The sequence below is a fragment of the Puma concolor genome, chromosome A1 (assembly GCF_028749965.1).
Source record: "Puma concolor isolate L17-30 chromosome A1, mPumCon1.1.hap2, whole genome shotgun sequence".
Taxonomy (NCBI): Eukaryota; Metazoa; Chordata; class Mammalia; order Carnivora; family Felidae; genus Puma; species Puma concolor.
In genome coordinates this window covers 228,143,490-228,169,106 of record NC_141667.1, presented here as the reverse complement: position 1 = coordinate 228,169,106, position 25,617 = coordinate 228,143,490, and the positions used below count along the sequence as shown (strand labels likewise).

The following is a 25,617-nucleotide window of genomic DNA, read 5'->3' as shown; positions in this document are numbered from 1 at the left end:
GAGGAATGAACAATATAAAACAATGGAGCCCTGAGAAATTAAAAAGCCAAGTGAAATATTCATTTAATGGATTTACAGCTTATTGTACACTAAGACTATAACAGTGAATTGCAAGATATAGAATAGTATCTTCCCAAACTGAAGCAAAAACAAAAAACAAGTAAACAAACAAAAGAGACTAAATAAATAAAAAGGGAACAGAGCCACAGGAGCCTATGAGATAAATCAATTAGTTAAATAGTTGGAATTGGGGTCTAAGAAGAAGGGTGTTAAAACTGTATTTATTTTTGAAGAAATAAGAGTCAAATAATTTGAAAACTGTAAATCCTAAAATTCCAGGAATTTAGCTAATTCCAAGCAGAAGCAACACAAAGAAAAATATATGATGCAACATCATAATTAAAAGTATTCAAAACTATCATTCAGAAGAAAATTTTAAAAAGTCATCAATGGAGAAACGGAAATCCTCTTGCACTGTTGGTGGGAAAGCAAATTGGTGCAGCCACTCTGGAAAACAGTGTGGAAATTCCTCAGAAAATTAAAAATAGACCTACCCTATGACCCAGCAATAGCACTGTTAGGAATTGACCCAAGGGATACAGGAGTACTGATGCATAGGGGCACTTGTGCCCCAATGTTTATAGCAGCACTCTCAACAATAGCCAAATTGTGGAAACAGCCTAAATGTCCATCAACTGATGAATGGATAAAGAAATTGTGGTTTATATACACAATGGAGTACTACGTGGCAATGAGAAAGAATGAAATATGGCCCTTTGTAACAACGTGGATGGAACTGGAGAGTGTGATGCTAAGTGAAATAAGCCATACAGAGAAAGACAGATACCGTATGTTTTCACTCTTATGTGGATCCTGAGAAACTTAACAGAAACCCATGGGGGAGGGGAAGGAAAAAAAAAAGAGGTCAGAGTGGGAGAGAGCCAAAGCATAAGAGACTCTTAAAAACGGAGAACAAACTGAGGGTTGATGAGGGATGGGAGGGAGGGGAGAGTGGGTGATGGGTATTGAGGAGGGCACCTTTTGGGATGAGCACTGGGTGTTGTATGGAAACCAATTTGACAATAAATTTCATATATTGAAAAAAAAAACAGTCATCAACACTAAGTAAACCAACAGCTGATTGAAAAGTCACTTGAACAGACACGTCACCAGTAGCAATATTAGGATGTCAAATAAGCACATAAAAAGATGGTCAATATCATTAGTAGGTAAATGCAAATTAAAACCACAGTGAGTCAGCACTACATACATATGAAGAGTGCTTAAAATAAAAAAATAATGGTAATACCAAGTGCTGAGGAGAATTTGTAGCAACTGTTGCTCTCATGGCTTTGAGAATACAAAATGGTGGCCACTGAGGAAAATGGTTTGGAAGGTCTCTTAACTAAATTTAACATTTACTTACCATATGAGCCATTAATCCCATTTCTTGATATTTTCCTTAGGTAAATGAAAACCTATTTTCACACAAAAACCTGTACACAGATATAGCAGCTTTATTTAGACAAAAGCTGAAAAACTCAAATATCTTTCCGTGGGTAAAAATAAACCACGGTGCATAAAGCAATGGAATACGACCGAGCAGAAAAAAAGGAGCAAACTATTGATAAACCTTACTACTTGGATGAGTTCCAGAGACATTATTGTGTAAGACAACTTCATCTCAAAGGGTTGTGTATTTTATGTTCCCATTGTTTTTTGGACAGTCTCAAAAAGACAAAACTGTAGTGATGGAAAACAGACCAGCAGTGGCCAGGGATGATGGGTAGGAAGAGAATGTAGCTGCGAAGGAATAGTGCAAGGGAATTCTTGGGGGTGATGAAACCATTCTGTGTTCCTATTGTGGTGGCCATACATAAATTAATACATGTGTTAATAAATCTTACAGAAATTTACACACAGAGTGAAAACCAAATTTACTGTGTGGCGATTTAAAATTTAAATTAAAAATTTAAAGAGTTCCCAGAGGAAAAACACATTTCTTACAAAAATAAAAATTATTAGCGACACTTAGTCAGAAATTATGCAAACCAGAAGAGATAGTGGAACATCATTAAAGTGCTGATAGAAAAGACTTCCAATCTGGAATTCCCTATCCAATGAAAATATTCTTCAAAACTGAAGAGGAAAGAAAGACTTTTTCAGACAACCCAAGATAAGATTCATTGCCAGCACATCTGTGCTGTGAGAATTGTCAAAAGAAATTTTTCAAGGAGAGTTAAAGATACCAGATGGAAACTTAGACACACACAAAGGAGAATGCAGGAAATATGTGGATAGATAAAAAAATTTCTTCTCATTTTTAATTGGTGCAGAAAAGGCATTTGTTAAAATTCAACACCAATTTATGCTAAAAATCTCTAAGAAAATTAGATCCCAGAGGGAACAAACTTAGCCTAAAATTGGTATCTATAAAAGAACAACTGATGTTATACGTAATACTCAGAAACCAAATGAGATTGCGAAGCAGTGAAAGATTTTGCCTTTCTCACTCATTTTAACCACTTTAACATTTTACTGAAGTATGTTAATACTACAGTAAGGCAAGAAATTAAAACACATAGAGATTGGAGGAAGTAAAAGTATTTTTAATCGCAGGTGAAATGATTGTGTATATAAAAAATCCTACAGACCTCATACATTGCTGATTGAGAACATAAAATGGTTCAAGTTTGGAAAACAGTTTGGCAGTGTTTTATAGTTAAACATTCAATTAAAATTTGACCCAGCAATTCCACTTACAGTTATTATTCAAGAGTGATGCAAACATATGTCAACATACATAAAATTTCATGGCAGCATTCATAACAACCACAAACTGGAAACAACTGTATTCATCAAAAAGTAATTAAACAAATGCTTGTTTGTCCATATGATAGATTACTACTCAAGAATAATAAAAAAGTATATATTGGGGCTCCTGGGTGGCCCAGTCGGTTAAGCATCTGACTTCAGCTCAGGTCATGATCTCCTGGTTTGTGGGTTCGAACCCTGTGTCAGGCTTCTTGCTGGCAGCTCAGAGCCTGGACCCTGCTTCAGATTCTGTGTCTCCTCCTCTTTCTGCCCCTCCCATGCTCATGCTCTGTCTCTGTCTCTCAATAAATAAGCATTAAAAAATTTTAAAAAGAATTAAATTAACTACTGATACTTATAGAAAAATCCATGAATTTCAGAAATATCGTGCAAGAGCAGCCTGGCTCAAATGAGTTCATATTGAATGATTTCATTTTTATGACATACTGGAAAAGAACACTTCTTTTTTATACTGTAGAAGGCAGGAATGTGGTTCCCTGAGGTTAAGGGTGTAGAGAGGACTGAGAATAGGCACAAAGGAATTTGAAGGGGAGTAGATTATACTGGTAACCACATGGACATATAAATTTATCCTAACTCAAAGAAGTATACATTCAGAATGGTTATATTTTATTTTATGTAAACAATCCTTCAGTAAATTTGAATTAAACTTAGTTATTGACTATGGGGGATGCATATTTATTCTTAATACATGGATGTGGTAAATACTCTATAGACGTGAAGAGAAAGTCTGAAATCAGAGTCATTGATTTCATAGATCACCTTTGGTTACCTCGGAGACATTTCAGAAGAGTTGTGGGAACAGTTACAAGCATTGTAGAATGCCAAATGTTTGGCAAAGAAACTAAATGTAGACCAGTCATTGGAAAAGTCTGATGATGAGAAAAAAGAGTAAAGTTTAATAGAGGTTCATGTGACTACTGAGGATTTTATTCATGGTGGAGAAACCTGTGCCTGTAAGGAGAGAGAAAGGAAAAAAAATCCTTTTGGAGATGTAAAAATGAAGATGCTTGATAGGGATAAGAGACATTAATGCAGGAAGGACATCAAGAGGAGCTCAGGCCAAATAGAGAAGTGTGCTCTGGGAGGGAAGGGTCACCTCGAAACTTAAAGGATAACTTATAGGATAGGAATAGACATAGGTTGAGGGAAACGTACCTGGAATTTTTTGCATCTGATTGTTCAGTTAACTTACCTTTAAAGTTGTGCTAATATAGTTTTAGTTGATGCTGGGTTCAAAGGAATAGTTCCTTTTGAATTGGACCTAATATGAGGAGCGTCTTGTTTTAATTTCTTTTGTCCTTACAAATAGGTAGAAATTAAATTGTCCAAAAAATAACACTAATATTTACTAAATGTAGATGTTAACAAAGGTTTTTCATCATAGATAACTTCTCACATGAAAATAATACCCTCTAAAAGTAGAAATCATATTCTTATAAATAAAACACCTCAAACTGCACAATGTAGTGTTTCAATGTGGAAATCTTTTTTTAGCCAAAAAAGATATTAACACAAAAAAAGACACGATTTGTCAAGAATGATTTTTGCTAAAGCCTTCAAACAAATACTAGTTTTTCATTCACTAAAAATTGTTTCACTCTTTATATACTCATTGACTAGCTGAGCTAGAACTATATTCCAACACTCTAGTATAAAAGTAAGTATTGATGAGAAGTCAGATAAGCTGTATTTACTAAAGAGGTTACCTAAGAAATATAGTCAGAGGTAACGCATCATCTCCTACTTTCCCAGGAGAGAAATTCAGCGTAAGGTATACAGGAATGCATCTTCTTCACAGAGTCTGGAAATATGACTAACAACATACAAATCCCTCGTAGACCAAGAGCAGTGATCTAAAAGTCATAGATGGCATAGCTGAACTGTTAAAGGAATAACTGAATACAAAGAATTTGCCATCAGTGGCAGACAGATTTATCCCTTAAGAAATGGATCATTGGAGCACCTGGGTGGCTCAGTTGGTTAAGTGTCTGACTCTTGGGTTTTGGCTCAGGTCATGATCTCACAGTTCATGGGTTTGAGCCCCACATCAGGCTCTGAGCTGATGGTGCGGAGCCTGTTTGGGATTCTCTCTCCTTCTCTCTCTCTCTCTCTCAAAAATAAATAAACTTTAGAAAAAAGAAATGGATTATCTACTTTGATAAAGTGATTGGAAAATATTTTTACTTTATAAAATAATAGAATATAGTACCTGCATCATATATTACATGATTAACTTAATTTAGAAAGGGAGAGAGTTTCTCTTCTGTTCTAGTAAAGTATTCACATAATTTTTCATGCAAATTAGGACAATTGCAAAAGAGAAAAGGTCCATATTTAAAATTACACCCAGAAACTGTTATGAGTTTTAAAAACCAGGATATATGGATGCTCAAAATACAGTTAATGCTATGAAGACAAGGTCTATATACTCAGTGAAACAAAAGACATTGAATAACAAGTCCTTTTTTGGAGGGTACCAATGGAATTTATATTGAGACAAAGTGTTTTTACAATGTGAAAAAATTGCCTGCATACTGATTTAGATATAATATTTACATGTATAATAAAGTACATGAGATCTTCCAGAAACTAGTCTTGAAATCAGTATAGGCTTTTATTATTTTACCCTCTGAGATATTATGCACTTTAGATAAATATGTAAACAATTGGGGAAGAAAAACTAAACTGGAAAATTTAAAAGAGGAAACATATTGCTGAGCAGTTCTATCATAGTGGTTATATTTTCTACTATTTCAAAACTATTTTTATAGTTTTATTATGGACATAATGTCATTCTAAAATAAGAATAGTTTATAGTATTAATCCTTAGTTTATTTAGTACCTGATGGCTGCCTCTGTCCACATTGCTGTAGGAAAAATCCAGATTTTTTAATTGAATTCTGATTATTTTAGAGTATAAAATGTTACAAACTTGGGCAGCTGGGTGGCTCAGTTGGCTAAGCGTCTGACTATTGGTTTTGGCTCAGGTCATGATCTCATGGTTTTCTGAGTTCAAATCCCGCACTGGGCCCTGTGCTCGCAGCACAGAGCCTGCTTGGGATTCTGTGTCTCCCTCTCTCTCTGTCCCTTCCCCATTCGTACTATCACTGTATCTCTCAAAATAAGTACATAAACTTTAAAAAAAAAAAGTTACAAATTTTAATTTTATAGTACTAATTTACATATTTTGAAAGTTGAGAATATTGTATACTTTTCCCTTCTGTTTTAATAGATTCATGCGAAGCATGCACTCTCATCAAAGTGAAAGCACAGCATGTCTGGCCCCAGGTGGCCCCAGGTGGCCCCAGGTGGCAGGAGTGGATGAGGATGTTGGGAGATAACTATATGCAAAATTTCAGTTATGTTAAATTCCTACATAAGAACAACTGACTATTATTGTAAATAATGGTTCAACAGCATCTGATAATAGTGGTAAAAGGGCAGGGACAATGTATTTGCCACATATAAATATCCTCATGTGCCAGTTGGTACAGTGATTGATCCAAAACAGAAGCCAATTTATGGATTTTTTTATGTAATCCTTTAATTTCAGTTAATTATAGAAGCAACACGTATTAAGCTTCACATGCACTTCAGTGATTCTTTGTATATATATTTAGCAGATAAATTAGAACTGCCCCTTGGTGTTTATATGTTTGCATACTACAGCTCCAGAATTTAATGAAATCAATGTATTTCTAGTCATTGAAGAATATGAGGGATTCTGAAGTCTTTCCGGAATTGAATTCTTGTTTAATGATCATGAAACACTTCCATTTACTTGTACTTGCCTGGCTAACTCCTTTAGATCCTGTGCCATAGACTTCATCTAAGAAGACTACCTGATACTCTAGACTAAGTTAGGTTCCTTTGTTATAACCTTTGGTAACACAGTATACATTTTCTTCAGAGCATGTATCAACGTTATAGTAAGTCACCTACCTATGTGTAAAACTTGGTAATGTTTTTATCACCTACCAGACCAGACTCCACAAGGTCTCCAGGACCTGCCAGAGTACCCCCAAAAATACTTGTGGATAGATAAGTGGATGATAGAACAAATGAGATTGTGTTCTATCATCAAATAGATTTCAGTAATTGGTCTTAATAATAGAAGAGAAGGGTATAATTTCACTTCATACAAGCAAAAAGCAAAAATTTCTGGACTACCTTATTACAACATTGTCTGAGGATTTTATGAGTGATGGTGATAGTAACCAATTTTTAATAGTGCACATGAAATAATATATTTCAGTATCACACTTGAAGTTTTACTTGTATTCTAAAAAGCTGATATTTATCTTGATATTGCTCTATTCCCAACTGTATTCCTAAAACAAAAGTTAGTAAAATAATAGTACAATATACACAAAAATACACCATGGATGACATTGGGTCAGGTTTAAACCTGATGGAGAAACCAGGGCCAGAAAAGCACATGTTTGTTCATGACTACTGTTGAAATTTGTGGAAAGGCAATGGCATGACTTTGCCAAATACACATATTCTACAGTAACAAACAAACAAACAAACAAACAAACAGCTAGGTCCTAGTCATCCTTGGAAGAATTCTGAACAGGGAGGGACTAAATTAAAATATGACTAAGAAACAATCTATTGAATTCCCGAAGGCCGAAAGAACAAAAAGATTTTATTGAAAAAAAAGCAATGCTTAAATTAAGGTCCAATGTGAACGAGGAAATATTTAAAACAGCACAATTGAAAGACGTTTCAACTCAGATAAAGAATATTAAAGTAGAAAGAAACCCTGGTTTCCCTTTCTCTACTTGCCTATTTTATCCTTATGAATTTGGCATGTACTTAACGAATACAGTGCAACATAACTGGCCATTTTGTGGCCAAAACTAATCCATTCAAAAACAATTCCCAACCCTTACTGGGCCCATCATAAAACTGAAACACTTAAGGGCTACAAGTTAAAGCCCGGTGAACTCACAGGAACAGGTTCTATAAATGATTTTAATCTTTATACTGTCACCAAATACTGCCTGTCAGTTTTCCCACTTTTCATTCTTGTTTTCAAGTATGGAATGAAATAGAAATCTAATGCCTAAGTAACTGACCAAGAATCCACACTTTTTCGTATCATTTCCCTTTCCACTGTCATACATCTACTTCCCCTTGTTCTCAGGTTAGCCCAGTAGGGCATGAAGGACTTAGAACCACGGATAGTCAAGCCAGAAAGAACTATTAATGCCCTTTATTGCAGGAGTCAAGCAACTTTTTTTAAGAGGCCAAAAATAAGTACTTTAGGATTTTCAGCCATTCAGTCCCTGTCATAATTTCTCAGTTTTGTCATTGTATTGAGGAATGTTGCCACAGATAATATGTCAAGGAATGAACTTGGCTATGTTCCAATAAAACTTTATTTGTGAACAGTGAATTGTGATTATATAAACGTAAGTGTCACAGAATATTTTTATTTCTCTTTTTCCCCCAACCATTTCATAATGTAAGAGCCATTCTTAGCTTGCGGCCATATAAACACAGGAGAGAGTCCCAACTCTAGTGACATTCAGACTGCAGACTATGACCCATTAATAGTATGGTGTAATCAGTAAAGCACATCTTGATGGTATTCTTGTAATGGCATGTCATGACATAGCATAACATTGATGAGAGCATAGAACACAGGGAGTGGAAGTGTGGTTTTGTGAAACATTTGTTTCAGTTATATATACTGGATCATGAAGTAAAATGTACTACTTTAGATTGTAAGTTTTAAAAGTTTCAAAATAATTGAAATACGGTTTACCAGCAAAGAATTTTAGTATCAAGAAAGGCAAGTGTCTTAGCTGAAGTTTACCTAGCTATTTAGATTGTCCACTCAAACCAGATCTTCACATTTTTAGTCCAGGGCTGCTTTGACTTAATTAAAAGCTTGATTCGGATTAAAGGATTCTGTAATGCTGATAAAATGGGTTTAATCCCAATGTTAAAATATTTAGAAGTATAAGAACTAACTGGTTTGTTACTAGCATTCAGATAATTAGTAGCATCCACGTACATGGTGTTTGAAACACCAGTACAACCAAAGGGAACACAAAAAGCACACTTTTTCCTAGTCCATAACCTCCGCTGTCCAGATTTGTTGTGCCAGGTCTCTAGTTTCTGATACTGAGGTCAGGCTCAGGGCACATCAGCCTTGACCCTCATCCTCCAGTCTGTACTTCTCAGATATCAAAACACAGTTGTCCACATTACAGACGCCCCTTAATTAACTGAAGTTACTGCAATTTACGTAGGCTCTGGATCACAAGAAAAACAAGCCCTTTCCACAGTAACTCTTTCCCCGGGAACCTCTTCATTTTACCAAGTGAGCATCTTGGGTTTCCTGTAACTTTTTCCCAGACTTCACCTCATACCGTCCTAGTATTCTTCCAACTAAATGGACTGCATTTCACTATGCCCAAATTTATAAATTTACTGTTTCTGGTCCCATTATCGCCAAGGACAGTAAGATAGTGATTTCATCTTTAATGTTTCTACTATACAGTAATAGAAACCAAGGTGGTGTAAGTTATGCCATGCATGGTGAGATTTTGGTCAACTTCATGTTATTTTTTTGTTTCAGCTATTCATAAGCCCCGTGAACATTTCCTAGAAGATTAAGCTTATCCCTTTGTGTCTCCTTCGAAGCTATTTTCCTGTGTAACTTCTTTGTCTTCACTGCTTTATTTTGTATATACACTGCCCCTCCATGTAGTATCAGTGCTTTTAATCTATTTTTGCTTGGTATCCAGCTAACAAAATTTACTGGCTCGTATATAAAATAAAGTCTAATGTGTGTAATAGAATCCACGAAAGCTACAATTTAGACTTGTGATCAGTTTTAACTGCTAGGGGATGATTTTCTCCTTTTTCTCCATCATATGGAACTATGACCTATAATGCATTATCTACGTGCTTTCACCCATGCCTACAATGTTCTTCTTTCCATACTCAATAGGGTTGTTCTTTTTTTTTTTTTTTAATTTTTTATTTTATTTATTTTTTTTATTTATATATGAAATTTATTGTCAAATTGGTTTCCATACAACACCCAGTGCTCATCCCAAAAGGTGCCCTCCTCAATACCCATCACCCACCCTCTCCTCCCTCCCACCCCCCATCAACCCTCAGTTTGCTCTCAGTTCTCAACAGTCTCTTATGCTTTGGCTCTCTCCCACTCTAAGGGTTGTTCTAATTACACTAAATCCAGCCAAAGACAGTTTTCTCTGAGGATATTATTTTCAGTTTGAAACTAATTCCTTAAAAAGTTTAGGCAGGTAATTTTAAAAAGCTTTACTTTGGGACGTTTAAGCCAGAAAATATTCTTGTATTAAATGTGTTTTCTATTTACATACTTGTTTTGGTATAGAGAGACATCTCAGGGGTAGATACACTGATGAGAGTCGAGGAAGTTACTCATATCAGATTCTGTTTCACAAATTGAATAATACTGTTTGTGACTGCTGATCTTGGAGTGATCTCTAGTTATTTTTTCTAAGAAATTAATAACTGCACATTACTTCAAGTTAAATATTTCCTTTTGTTATTTCCACCATATTTTTGTAATCATAATAGGAATATCTTAACAACATTATGTATCTTGCTTACCAAGTCAACATCCTATAACGGTTCTGAGATAACTCTTGGTCTCTTCACATTAAATAGATTTATCAGCATGCAACTTCTGTTAGAATGTAGGCTTCTGAAATACATGAAACATATCTGTTTCGTATTTCTGCTTGGCATATAGTAAGTGTGGAATACTGAATCATTGAAAGTCTTTAACTCTTGGAAATTACTAGCTCTTTACTTTTTCACAGACATTTTTGTGGTTATTTATTTGATTCCATTTTCTTGATTTCCTTGTTTATACTGTTTCAAAAGATAATTGATATTTGTAATAGTTCTATTATTGTAAGAAAGATTGGAAGAAATAAAAGCAACATTTGCATTTAGTTTATAAGTAGGTCAAATATTTATACTTGAAGTGTTATTTTTTAATTGCTAAGCAATCCACATGCTGATTTCTTTACTGCATCATTATTGGATTGTATTCTGGTATATGACTATATAATTTGACTCTAAGACATCACTCTGAGTTATGGATATGTGAGTTTGATTGATGTAGACAAAATAATCTTGTTAATTCAATGAGCTATACTTTTTTTTGTTTATATAGTGCATGGTATATATTCCCAATAAATTATTGCTTGCATGGAATCACATGCTTATAAATAATTTCTGTAACTTTTGAGAGTATCTTCAATGTTGTAAAAAATTTAAGGAAATTTCAGGGTGCCTGGGTGGCTCAGTCTGACTTTGGCTCGGGTCATGATCTCACGGTTTGTGAGTTCAAGCCCCACATCAGGCTCTGCTCTGACAGGGAAGAGCCTTCTTGATATTTTCTCTCTTCCTCTCCTTCTGCCCCTCCCCCATTCTCTCTCTCTCTCTCTCTCTCTCTCTCTCTCTCTCTCTCTCAGAATAAATAAACTTGAAAAAAAAATAAGGAACTTCCAAGTTCTTCCAGGTCCCAAGAGCTTCTTCTTTTATTACTAAGAATGAATAGAACTGGATTAATTATTTATCTCTATTTAATATTATGCCCTAAATGCAGAATTCAGTAAAGAAAATGAGCTTGGGTCAAAATGGAAAATTTGTTGCTTTGAGCACAGATCAGGAACTTTGTGAAGGTCTTATTTATTTCCTCAGAGTACTTAAGCAATTTAAGCCTATAATTACTGGATAAAGTTTATGCACTTTTGAAAATAAGTGAGGTTCATCTGACTGATGCAGCCAATGCGGGACTTGAACTCATGAACCATGAGATCATGACCTGAGCTGAAAGCAAGAGTCTGATGTTTAACTGACTGAGCCACCCGGGAGCCCCCAATTTCTCACTTTTAGAAAGCTGTGACATTTGGGGGCACCTGTTGGTTAAGCATCTGACTCTTGCTTTTTGCTTAGGTCATGATCTCACGGTCCCTGGATTTGAGCCCCATATAGGCTCTGTGCTGACAGCATGGAGGCTGCTTGGGATTTCTCTCTCTCTCTCTCTCTCTCTCTCTCTCTCTCTCTCTCTCTCTCCCTCCCTCCCTCTCTCTCCCTCTCCCTCTACCTCTCCCTCTCCCTCCCTCCCTCTTTCTCTGACCCTTCCCTGTTCTCTCTCTCTCTTTCAAATTAAATAAACATTTAAAAATAAATAACTAAAGGGGCACGTGGATGGCTTAGTTGGTTAAGTGTCTGACCTCGGTTCAGGTCATGATCTCACTGCTCATGAGTTCGAGCCCCACATCAGGTTGTGGGCTGACAGCTCAGAGCCTGGAGCCTGCTTTAGGTTCTGTATCTCCCTCTCCGTACCCCTCCCCAACTCATAGTCTGTCTCTCTCTCTCTCTCTCAACAATAAATAAACGTTTAAAAAATCCATTAAAAAAATGAAGCATTATGGGGCACCTGGGTGGCTCAATCAGTGGAGCATCCGACTTCGGCCCAGGTCATGAGCAGGTCACGAACTTCTTGAGTTCGAGTCCCGAGTCGGGCTCTGTGCTGACAGCTCAGAGCCTGGAGCTTCCTTCATACTCTGTGTCTCCCTTTCCCTCTCTGCCCCTCCACCGCTTGCACTCTCTCAAAAATAAAAAATAAAGATAAAAAATTAAAAAATAAATAAAAAATATGGGGCGCCTGGGTGGCGCAGTCGGTTAAGCGTCCGACTTCAACCAGGTCACGATCTCACGGTCCGTGAGTTCAAGCCCCGCGTCAGGCTCTGGGCTGATGGCTCGGAGCCTGGAGCCTGTTTCTGATTCTGTGTCTCCCTCTCTCTCTGCCCCTCCCCCGTTCATGCTCTGTCTCTCTCTGTCCCAAAAATAAATAAAAAACGTTGAAAAAAATAAATAAAAAATAAATAACTAAATACAAAGCTGTCCCATTTTTTAAAATTTTACTAAATGCCTAAAATGCTTTATTCAAAACCTTAGACCAGATGTGTCTTGTACTGCAGATATCTTGGGATTTAAGAAAGGTAAGGGGCACCTGGGTGGCTCAGTTGGTTAAGTGTCCAACTCTTGATTTTTAGCTCAGGTCATGACATCACGGTCTGTGGGTTCGAACCCCACTTCTGGCTCCGTGCTGACAGTGTGAAGCTCGCTTGAGACTCTCTCTTCCTCTCTCTGTCTCTCGGCCCCTCCCCTGATCTCTCTCTCTTTCTCTCAAAATAAATAAATAAACTTAATAATTTCTTTTAAAAAGAAAGGTAATAGGTACCTATATGTATTATTTCATAGCATCTTCAGGAGAGTATGGGGTAGCTCGTTAATCAAGCACATTAATGTGTCTGCAGTGATACATAAGGATGTTCACACTAAGTGGAATAAAGATTGTGAATAGTGCCAACACTATTTAGGTGAAATTATGCTGATAATTAAGTTTGCAACAATCTTACAAGAAAGCTGCTTTTCAAAGCTGCTTGGATTTTAAATTATAAAGCATCATAGATATATAATCGAAAATAATTATCCCCGCAGTTTAAAAAATCTATAGATGTATGCATGCACATATGTATGTGTTCTCTCTCTTCTTTACACACAGACATACACATGCACATGTACACACACACCTTGTGATGAGTAAATAGATTTTTTGGAAGACAGCCAAGCCGACTTGTTTTATGTGTTATGTGGCTGTTTTTGCTCTGCATTGGCAGAGTTGAGTAGTTGTAACAAAAATTTATGGCTGCCACCAAAGCCTAAAATATGTTACCTGTGCCTTTATAGAAAAAGTTTGCTGACCCCTGATATATAGAGAATTCAGTTTTGTTCCTATTCTAAAGACATTAAGACTGCCATAAGTTGCTGGCATCTTAGTTTTTAGTGAGCTGAAGTAAATTAGTGAATGAATGAACTCTCACTGTCTCTACAGTATTTCGAGGTGGTTTTTTTTTTTTCAGTTGAAAGGTATAATCTAAAAATAAACTGTAATAGTTTAATTACACTTAAAAAGCTTTTACTTAGAAAATGAACTTAATGTTATTTTAGTTTCTGGAAGGTAATATTATAATTGTTTCCATTCGTAATACAGTTTTACATTAAAATCTTTGAAATAACATGAAATCTTGAAACATGAAAGCAGTAATATTACATATACACATATTAATGTTAGTTGTAGAAATAATAATTAATATTCAAGCCATCATCATTATTGCAAAGGATGTTTAATATTAAGTTTTTTTATTTGGTTTTGGTGTTTTGGTTTTAAATGAGAAAGTCACACAAATTACCTCCTTTGCTAATTTTTACGTTTTGGCCTTAATAAGTTCAGATGACTTACATGGTAAAGCTGGAAGTAAGTTTTTACATACAGGGGCATACCACAGTGATGAAATAGAAAAACAAATTTCATATTGCAGATAAGAAAGTAAAAGATTGGTAAACCAAAAAAGGAAATTGTTGTTATACTGATAGAGATGTGTAAACATTGCAGAGGTCATAAATGATAGACACAGACATACATATGGTGTATATACAGTATAGTGTATTTTAGAATGCTTTAGAAAGCATTTGGTTTGGAAGCCAAAAAAGGACATTGCTATTATGCTGATAGAGATGTGTAAGCATTGCAACAGACATAAACGATAGACACAGATATACATATGGTGTATACAGTGTATACTGTATTTTAGAATGCTTTATAATACACTGTGAAAACTGCATGGAACAGAGACTTTCAAAGAAATTAGCAGCTGTGGACCACTGAAGCTAAAACAAGTGAAGCATAGCAAGCCTATTCAATTCCTTTCAAGGTCTGTAGTTTTTATTCCACATTTGTTACTAAAATGAAACTATTTCAGCCATTTCAGTGTCCCTCAATCTCTACTAATTTCGGAATTTAAGAAAGTTAAAATCATTAGAAAGTTATTTAAAAACTAAATAGTCCTGGGAAGACTTGATTTTTAAAACTCAAATTATCAGAATAGTCATGTCTGTTAGATGGAAAATTAATTTGGATATTTTATTATGAGGAGAAATAGAAAACTAGATTTTAAAACTACTGGTAGGAACTCTTCTAAAAATTACATAATTATGTTTTCTTTAACACCACGCTCTCTGCCTGACTTCTTTATATTTGGTTTGTCAGAGTTAGAACATCTATACTTAAAAAACATACACTCCTAAAACTCAACATTAATTTTTTGCCTATATTTCTAATTTTGTCCAGGATGAAACTTGGCACTTTCTTTCCACATATCTGCTGCTTCATTTGTTATCTGTAGCTCAGGTAAAGTCTTCACCACTCACACTTTCATTGCTCCTGTACCTGCTGTTTAACCTCCTACCCTATTGTCTGAAATACTGCCTCGTCTCATTCCAAAATGACTTTCACATCTGCCTCTATTTGCTTTGTCACTGCCTTCAGCTCAGGCTCACATTGTCTTGACTGGACTCTACAGTTGTGGATTTCTGCCTCTACCACTTACAGAAAGGGATCTTCCCAAAATAGATGGTATTCTGTCTTCCCTCTGCTTAGAATCCTTCAGGGGCTCCCTGTTGACACTAGGAATACATACCATGTATGGTCCTGCTTCCTCAATCTCTCTCTCTCTCTCTCTCTCTCTCTCTCTCTCTCTCTCTCTCTCTGTCTTCATTTCCACTTGCTGCCTTCCATCCTTTGCACAAGGCAACGTAATACTCCAACCCCATTTTACTATCTAGTTCTTGTTTCTTTCTACCTCTAATATTTCTGTCGCCTCAGATGACTTTCCCTTCTTTCCTTTTTTTACCTAGATAAGCATGACATCTTCCAAATGACATAGTGCATGCCCTGTAAATTCTCAGCACAGTTGCTCACTACCTTTCTGTGCTTCTAACACTTTGTACCTTCTGTCTACCTCCTAGGATTCTATACATGATTATTTGTATGTAAAATCTGTGCCACTTTCCTTACTTCTTTTTATACTTAGTACTTGACATGGTATTTGACACATTAGACATTAAGCTCAATAAATGCTTTTTGAATGAATTGGGCTCTTGTCCCTTCCAAAATACTCTTATATTTTTCTCCAAATCTTACGTTTTTTTTTCCTCTATCATCTATAGCAGTTACTCAGTGAATGATGGTTTCCAGATTTATTCATTAATTGGTATTTATTGGGAGCATACTCAGAGCACTGCCTTAGTCATAGATGCCTGTAGGTCTCCTGTCTTGGTAGAGGACCCTTGCTGAAGGAACACTATACCGCTTAAAAGATGAGTCCCACCTATGAGTGTGATTCCTTGCTGGAGTGTGGTTCCTTGCTTATCACTGTAAGGCTTCACACCCCTTACCTCCCACTGTGAGGAACATCCTGCCAGAGAGAGAATTCCTCCATACTATTCTGAAGCTAAGGGTTCTTTTAATTTGATCTAATTCTACAGATACATGAAATCAGACTCACAGATTGACGCAGAAGAGTCTGACAGCTCTGTATTAAAACAGCATCACTGGACCTTTCAGTATTCCTTGAGTTAAAGAAAGATAGCTTTCTCCCAAAGGTCAAACTTTTAACTTTCCATTCATCTTACATTTTAATGGGGTTTGGTGGGGTTTTTTGTTTTGTTTTGTTTTGTTTTGTTGTTTATGGTAGGGAAGTGGAGTTCTGAAAATAAAGCTGACTTCTAACCCCTAGTAAGTGGGAACCCAAAAGAACTGCCAGTGTTTTGGATGGTGGTCTACTCAGATCTTTTCATTCTTTACTTCCTGCATCTGGGCCACCTCAAATTTGTCCATCCAATTAATCTTCTCAAGTGCTTCTATGTTAGCCACTCAGCTGACTTTATCTTTCAACAGTATAGTTCACAATATATTCAAAAGCTATTACTAGACAGTTTTCTTCACTGTTGAGTATCTCCTTTACATACATATTTATTTTCTTTACTCCAGGTGTTAATTTTATACTGGTAACTTGTATGGTATACAGTATTGGATTAGTAATTCTAGTCAGAATATTCTGGTGAATGTATATTTGCTGATGAAAATAGTCTAGTAACTGGCCAATACTTCTAACTAGATTTTTGTTGGAGAGGCGCATGTGTACAGCTCTTTTGGGGGCTACCTCCCTGAGAGGGTGGGAAAAGTGATCAGAGAATCGGAATACATACCTTAGCCTTAGTGACATTTCCCCAATTTTGTATCTTGCTCTACATTCTTTCTCTTTCAAAAACATTTGTAATTTTACTGCTTTAAATCTTTACTTATGTTTGGGGGCACCTGGGTGGCTCAGTCAGATAAGCATCTGACTTCGGCTCAGGTCATGATCTCACTGTGAGTTAGAGCCCCACGTCGGGCTCTGTGCTGACGGCTCGGAGCCTGGGGCCTGCTTCGGATTCTGTGTCTCACTCTCTCTCTGCCCCTCCCCTGCTCACGCTTTGTCTCTCTCTGTCTCAAAAATAAATAAAACATTAAAAAAATAAATAAATAAATCTTTATTTACGTTTGAATTTTACCCTAGGCCTCAGTCCCACTTTCAAATGCCTCCTATACTCTACTCATCCTTCCCCTAAGCAATAAAGGTCTTTCAGATTTATTTTTGTTCCCTTTCCCCTCTGTGCTTTTGCTAAATATAATGCTTTTTCCCCCACGTCTGACTAACATATGCTGCCTTCTCCAAGGAAGCTGTCAAAATCATCCCAGTTGGAGTCAACCATTATAACCTTTCTCATAGCCACATATTGCCATCCTAGTCATGTTGAATTATTTACGTAACTCTGCAGAAGACATTAAATGGGCTTTCAAGTTAGGTGACTTGAATTCAGGTTTCAGCTCCACTACTTACTAAGGGAAACTCCTTGGGCCAGTCACTGAATCTTCATATTTTATCTATCATATGAGGTAATAATAACTAAATCAAAGAGTTGTTAAGAGAATCAGATGAGATAGCAAATATATAAAAAATGATTTGTAAATGACAAAGCTCCTGGTAAATGTTAGATAATCTTAGATGTGAATTAAAAACTTGGGACATATGGGAAGGTATAGATAATGTCTTAATTCCTCAATGCTAACACTGTACTGTGCTCCTATGAGTAGATGCCAAATGAGTCGATTTGATTATGAATTTCTTGCCAGGTACAAAAAGGATAAAATCAACCTGTTTGAAATATACACTTATAAAATATCTGCCTTATGCTTATACAACCTGAGTTCTTTAGAGCATCACTAGATAAATATGGCTTTCTTGAGCTTATGATTAAAGTTATAAAAAACCATGTTTATTCCTACATCTTAAACTTTCAGGTATGGATACTTTTAATTTAGAAAGTGTGCAAGGATAGAGTGTCATCAGACATTGCTTGTATTTTTAGTATCTGTAATGAAAAACATTGGAGTTAGCCTATTTGTTATAGTAATACTAGAAATAGTTCCAACCAAAGTGATTGTATAGAATTGGAAGGCTGATAAGTTTTCCAGAATTGACTCTGCTTGTGTTCTCATTGTCAAAGTTGGATGTTTTCTTCCTTTAAAAGAGAATCCATTAGTTCCTTCTGTTCAAAACCAATTAGACAAAACACATTAATAAAGTTGTGAGGCTTTATGGAGTTGAAATCCCAATGGCCGTCCTGATTGCAAATTGCAGTGTGGCTATCTGTTGATTTGTTGTTATGTCCTTTGAACAAGGCATTGATGGGACATTTTTTTATTTTTCCTTATGTCAGAATTTGTAAAAATTGTGAACATTCTTGTAACATAGAAGTCTTTTAGAAGTTCCTTTAAAGAATGAGTCTGAGAAATTAATGCAATTGCATATTTTTCCTAATTTTTACTTTAAGTTGTTATGTATTTAAAAAAATTATATGCAAAATAAATATATGGTGAATAATTCTTTTTATAGTTATCTTTTATATAGCTTGCAGTCTAAAATCTAAACTGATATGGAGTACATATCATAATTATGATTGTTTTGCTGTGCATAGTCCTTTGGCCTTTTACTTAGTTTTGTCAAATAGTTGAGTAGCCAACAGGTGATAAATGTCCCATTAATCTTTTTGACTCTCTAGCTCCTGAGCATGAGAATTGCTGATCAATTACAGCAATTGTCTCTTAAATGAGCTTTTCACATCTGCCTCTTATTTCATTAGTTAACTGTCTGCCCAAAGATCTGATAAGATGGAATACCAGTGCCTTTTTACAGCTTTTTCTGTCATGTGTACAATAAGGATAGTCTTGTTAGCAGAGTGGGCACAGAAGGGTATTTATCCACTACCTACAATAAATATACATGCTACAGCCTAGAAGGCATTTGAGACTGTTTATTGAAATCACCTTAAGAAGAAAAAGCTGGCTCCACCTCAACTTTCCATTTAGCAACAACTAATGTAAGACCATGGCATTTCCTACTATATACAATGCTTTTACAGATTACTTTTGTGCTCATATGAAAAGAAAAAACAAACCTATTAATTTTTTTAAAAAGCAAAAATATTTTAAAACCTTTTTTTTTAATTAAGAAGCATCATGATTACATACTCTCAACCCAAGATGGTTATTAATTCTTAGTTATATCTTCCTCTATTGCTGACACTTTTAAAAAACTACCAATCATGATCTGCTTTCTAATTATATGTTATTCAGCAGTGATCCTTTTGATTGGGAAAAGTCTTGATGAATAATTAGTGTTTAAATTGTTTGTGGGAAGAATATTTTCCTGCCTGTAGAATGAGTATAGTAATAGTATGTAACAGAGTAAAAAATGAGAATTAAAGGGCTCCTGGGTGGCTTGGTCAGTTAAGCGTCCAACTCTTGATTTTGGCTCATGTCCTATCTTAGGTTCCTAGGATCAAGCCCCACAGCAGGCTCCATGCTGAAGGCAAAGAGCCTGTTTGGGATTCTCTCTCTGCCACTCCCCTGACTCATGCTCACATGTGCTCACTCTCTTTCTCTCAATAAGTAAACTTAAAAAACTAAAAAAAAAAAAAAAAAATTACAAAAAGAAATGAGAATTAAATGAGCTATGTATATAAGGCACTTAACACAGTACCCAGCACATAGTAAGTGATCAATGAATAGTAGCCATTACTATGTACAAATTATATAACATTTCATTCTTTTCTCTACTGATGACTGTTCAGAGACTTTGGAAACACAACAGTGGAAGATTTTATAAACATAGCTTAATGTGATACTTGTGTGTGAAGTTCATTTTTTAAAATATTTTAAAAACATTTAACAACTGACAACCGAGGGAGTGTTATTATTTGTAAATTATTTTAATTTTGTGTTTTTAGAAGAAAATTTAGGCGGATCTTCACTGATTATTGTCCTTTGTTCTAGAGACAGTCACATAGCAAATGTCTTTGGAATAAAAGTAGCTCTAACAAGCTCACCAGTTTCAATAACTACCCTGTACCTTGTTTAAATATGAGAAATGCCTTGACCAAATAAATAACCCAAGCATGAAGAAGTCAATTTTTTTAGTATTTTTTATAACTTCTTGAATATCTGAATGTTTTAAAATTGTCATAAAAACTATGTGAATGTTTCCATTTGTTTTATTTTAGGAGTTCTATTTTAAGGAAAGTTTTGATAAGTTAAAATCACGTAATTAATTAACTCGGAATGATGATTTCTACCATGGAGATTCATTGTTTCCACCTTTCTTCATTGCAGGCCTCGTTTGTATGAAGTCCAGCACGTCTGTCGTTGAACTCGTTATGCTGCTTTGTTCTCAGGTAGGAAATCTCATTCACTGGATTGCATTAAACTCCATGAGGATTTTTAGTCATAGAATGCATATGCATATGTTTGTATTTGTTTATATATATTTAAAACTTCCATCTCTTATAGATGATGAAAATAATTTATATTAAGATATTTTTATGTAGATGATCGTACTGTGTGAATATTGATATAGTCTCCCTCTCCCTTCTTCCACACACTTTAGCTATCTTATTCTTTCCCACCATCCCTATCCTTCTATTGTCTCCTATCTGGAAATATATATATGTGTGTGTGTGTGTGTGTGTGTGTGTGTGTGTGTGTGTGTGTGTAATTTGTTATAGATTTTTGATACCCTTCTTTACATGTGTCCATTTAAAAATGGTATAGTAGAATTTATAGTTTTGACATTTATTGTTAAATGATTTCTTCTATTAGATTAGAGATAATGAAAGCAAAGCCTTTTCATACAATAGCAGAGTATAAAATATAGCTTATTAGTGAATGGCCTTTGATACAATACCTTGTGGCTTTCCTTTTTTTTAAGGTAATTTGTATATTTCAGGATACATTCCAAAAATCTACTTGTGCTATTTATCTTTAATAATCAGATTCAAAAATACAATTTATAGTTTTGGGGTTTTCTTTCTTCTTAGCATGTATAAGAAATTAAAATACATGTATTACATTTTTCTAATAACTAAAATTAGGGACCCAGTGGTCTGTCTTATCAGCTCAGTCAAGTCTCCGAGCGATCCTGATTTTCATATAAGTATTAAATATTTTGTATTATGAGAACAAGAAAAACAGCTTATGTGTGTTTGTAATAAGTAGTTATTACATTTATCCCTAGTTTCCTCAATAGAAAGAAAAATACATCTAAACTCTTTCTAGTTACTGACCTTGAGGTCCGTCTGAAGCTGCAGCTAACTCCCAAATAAACAACAATATGGCTTCAATATTTAAAGGATCACCTTTAAAATATTAGCAAAAACAAAACAATCAAGACTTACCTATTGATTTCCAGTCTTTAGGTTTATTTTCTTGAAGAATATATTCATAGGGAAACCATTAGGTCCATTTCTCCCTTTTCAGCCAGGAAGAATATGAAGAATAAAGAAAACAGCATCTCTGGCAGGAGTTCATTTGCAGGGCATTTGAAAATTGTTACCTATTGCCAGAGTCCTGAGTTCAAGAGACATTCGGAGAGATCCGGACCTTTTAGGTTCTTGATGATGCACATGTATTAAAAAAAAAGAAGAAGAAGAAAAAAGCTTTTGTGGGAAAAAAAAGTACCTTAAAATTCCTTCTTCTTTAGCTCTGGGTTTTACTGCAGTTCAGAGAAATAAAGAAGAATGTAGCATTAGGGTCTAGTGTCTTTGATGGCCTCATCATCTAATCATAGGTTTAACATTACTCATTTGCTGGCTCCAGGAATTCCTGCCATTAAGGGCCCTAGAGATGAAACTTTGCCTCAGATATTGATTGAAAGGAAGAGTGAGAAATTTAAGCACTCTGTGCAGTGCACTTTCCTTCAGTGTTTCAGCAAAGCAATATTATAAACATGTCTCTCAGTTTGATTTTTAAGTTGAATTTTTTAAATAATTCAGAGTGTATTTAAATATTTCAAGTGGTTAATTGATTAAATATACTTCATTTAAGTGACTACAAAATGTATGTTTGTAAAAAATAGTTCCCATCATTCTGTTATTTGTTAAACTGAAATGCTGCTTTCCATAAAATATTTTTAAAGAAATAATGAGTAATAATCTTACTTTAATACAGTTGAGGTAGGATGAGTTTATTATAATACTGTGAAATTAGCTTATGAAACCATCTTTATAGATCATTAATTTTTCCATGGATGTGTAAAATCTTAGTTTTAAGGACACTCACAAAAATAGACATGCCTTTAAAATTTCTTTTAATCTGTCATTTTTCTCTACTACTCAAATTCAAGATGATCTATGTCCTGTTTTCATCCATTAGCAGGGCAACCATAGCAGTAGCAGACTTCTGATAAAGGAAAATAATTACAGTTAATGATGCTCTGGAGCTTGCTGGGCCTAGCACTCTCCAAAGCTGGGTTCTCTTCTACAGGCCTTAATGCGTCTCTTGGACAATGGAGCTGATCCCTGTAGAATTAGCAAAGTTTGTAGGGCTGTCTTTGTGCCAGGGCAGTCCTGAGGAATCTTTAAAGCTACAGAGTTCTGAGTTGTCTTTTTGTTTTATCTTACAGTCAGCTTTTTATAAATATTTATGGCTCTATGTTGTTATGCTTTATTATAAGTTTGATGGTAGTTATGTTATTAAAATTCCAATGCAAATGGAATTTTTCTGTTTATTTATTTGCTTAAAATGTGTTTTTCTTTTTCCAAATTTAGATAAACTATTGAAGGATAAAATTTTGTTTGGAGAGACTAGGTAGCTAAGGATCGAAAAAGGAAAAGAAAAGGCAATCTTTCTCTCAATATTTGTTTTTCTTTCATTTGTGACAACACATTAGTTACTTTAATTTTTATGCTTTTCATTTCGGAAATTTCATGTTAACAACTATTACTAAAGATATCAGTTTTTCTTTTCTTCTTATCTGAGCTCCTGAACAAACTTACTATTGCCACTGGTTTGTGTGCAAAATATGGTCTAAATTTACATGAGATCGTATTACAAGTGTCTGAAGGTACTTGTCAAGGATAATTCAGTTCATATGGACAGCCTTTTAAACTCCAAGGGACATGCCATCCAGTCTACTCCCCAGTGGAATTTTAGGTCTCTGTCGAGAACATATTTTTACTTTTAAGAAGCTATTAGCATTATCATTGTATTGCATTTATTGTTCCACAAATACCCAAATGTTTCTTACAATATTTTGCATAGCTTTCCTTCCCATGCATACCTGATGACACAAGAGTACATTTTAAGAATTAACTCTTTGTTCTTCTTCCCTTTCAATGTGTATTAAAGTTGCGCCTTAGTAGTATCTTTTTAAAAATAATTGGTTTCTTGTCGTTTAGAAGTAAAATGAACTGAAATAAAATAAGTCAAATAATTAATATATTTTGTTTTAACAAAATCACTGCTTAATCAGTTAAATGTAGTGCTTCCTAGTGTTCTTCAGGATATCACAGGTCTGACACTGTCTTCTGTCAACTTTTTTTTTTTTAATGCTTTACAATTACATTTGTTTGAGGTGCTCTATGTCATTCTATATATGTACCTTAATTTTCTATTACATTATTCTGAGTGTATTGTGTTCTTTGATGAATAGCAGATTTAGTTTTCAAGTAAACTTTTTTAGGTACTATAATAGTTTCTAATTATTTCCAGATTTTTTTTTTTTAGGAAGTCTCCATCAGAGGTACTCCAGGAAAAATTGAGTGATGTTATCCCGTAGGATTTCTTTAAGTTTTTCTAAGTAAAGCTTAGCAGATGTCATTGCATTTTTCTGTGCCTTATCTTTCAATAGAAAACGTTTTATAAATTGAGAAACTTTTATATAAAAAGTAATGTCTCTCAGTATTCAAGTACTTTCTGACTTGAAGTACTGATTAAGCAAAATGCATGCTTAGTAAATCATTTTTATTCTCATTAGAAATCCCAAAACGTATACGTAACATAAAATAGAAGTCAGCCTTGCAAGTTTCTTTAGAATCTGTGTATGAAGTTACTAACATGAATTATTTTGTGGTTTTGTTTGCCTTTTTTTTCCTAAATATTTCATATAGTTAAATAAAAAGGAAGTTAGTGACTTCACTGATGTGATCAAGGCTCAGACCCAGGACTTCTAAACACAGCACTTAACAAAAGAACCACAACTGAGGAACAGTCTTCCTTTTTCAGATGATTTGGTATTTGAACTTTTAAAATTTTCATTTTTTCTCCAATTTGATACCGTTTATTCAGATGGTACAAAGGAAAAAGACATACTTTTCTTCCAACTATAATAAACCAAAGAGAAGTAAAAACACAGATGAGATGAATATGGAAAGCTAGTAGTGCATACTCGTTCATGAGTGCCCACTATTGAAAACATTTGGGGTGTGTATAGTAAGATGATAAATGTAAGAAAACTTGGGATGGACTAGATTTTTTTCAGTGTTGTTGTTGTTTTTTTTTTTTTTTTTGTGGGGGGAGCAGCAGAGAGAGGGAGACAGAATCCCAGGCCGGCTCTGCATGCGGTCAGCACAGAGCCCAGCGTGGGGCTGGCTCTCACGAACCATTGACATCATGACCTGAGCCGAAATCAAGAATCAGATGGTTAACAGACTGAGCCACCCAGTCACCCCTGGATTAGATTTTTAAAAAGCATCTTCAGAAATAGGAAATCCTAGTTTTCTGATGAAATTGTGTCTTAGTGACTGCTTTTTTATATTAGCCTTGTGCTGGTTACTGAAGATTTATTGGTAACATCCTTCCATTTCTTAATGTGGTCTGGTGTTATCTGTGAAACTTGCCTGTTATGTAGCTGAGTTTGAACTCAATGATGAGTAAAAAAATTGTAGTATGATATATTTTTTTAAAAATTTTATTTATTTATTTGTATTTTTGAGAGAGAAAGAGTGCAAGCAGGGGAGGGCCAGAGAGAGGGGAGACACAGAATCTGAAGCTCTGGGCTCTGAGCTGTCAGCACAGAGCCCAATATGGGACCCAAACTCATGAAGCATGAGATCATGACCTGAGCCAAAGTCAGAAGCTTAACCAAGTGAGCCGCCCAGACTTATAGCACACTCTAAGCCTTTTATGCTTTAGACCACACTCCAGCTTAGAGCTGTGACGTGCTTAGAGCACACTCCAGCCTCATTTTAAGTACATCAGAAATTAAGTAACCACACAATAGGTTTATTTGGGTTTAATTTGTCACATAGGGAGTTACCCATTTCCAGGCAGTATATGAAACAATGTTTCCTCAAGGGTAGTTTTTAATATAAAGTGTTATTGTATGTTAATAGCATAGAATTGAAGTCGATAAGAACTTTCTAACTTGTGATTAGTATTGAGTAGTTCCTGGTGTTTGCTTTTATAAGTTCTGCCTCAGCGTTTAGGAGAAATAAAGCCTCTCTTTCATTCCTGAATATCTCACAAATCCC

The 25,617-nt window shown here is 35.1% G+C and overlaps 1 protein-coding gene across 12 annotated transcripts in view; it reads left to right on the top strand.

The window, feature by feature from the left end:
* Positions 1 to 25,617, top strand: part of NBEA (neurobeachin) — a 697,478-nt gene that overhangs the window by 308,401 nt on the left and 363,460 nt on the right. For all 12 annotated transcript variants that reach the window (XM_086713686.1, XM_086713662.1, XM_086713695.1 and 9 more), the window contains one exon: positions 20,483 to 20,544. In XM_086713686.1, coding sequence (XP_086569812.1) covers positions 20,483 to 20,544 — 62 coding nt within the window. The remainder of the gene's footprint in view (positions 1 to 20,482; positions 20,545 to 25,617) is intronic.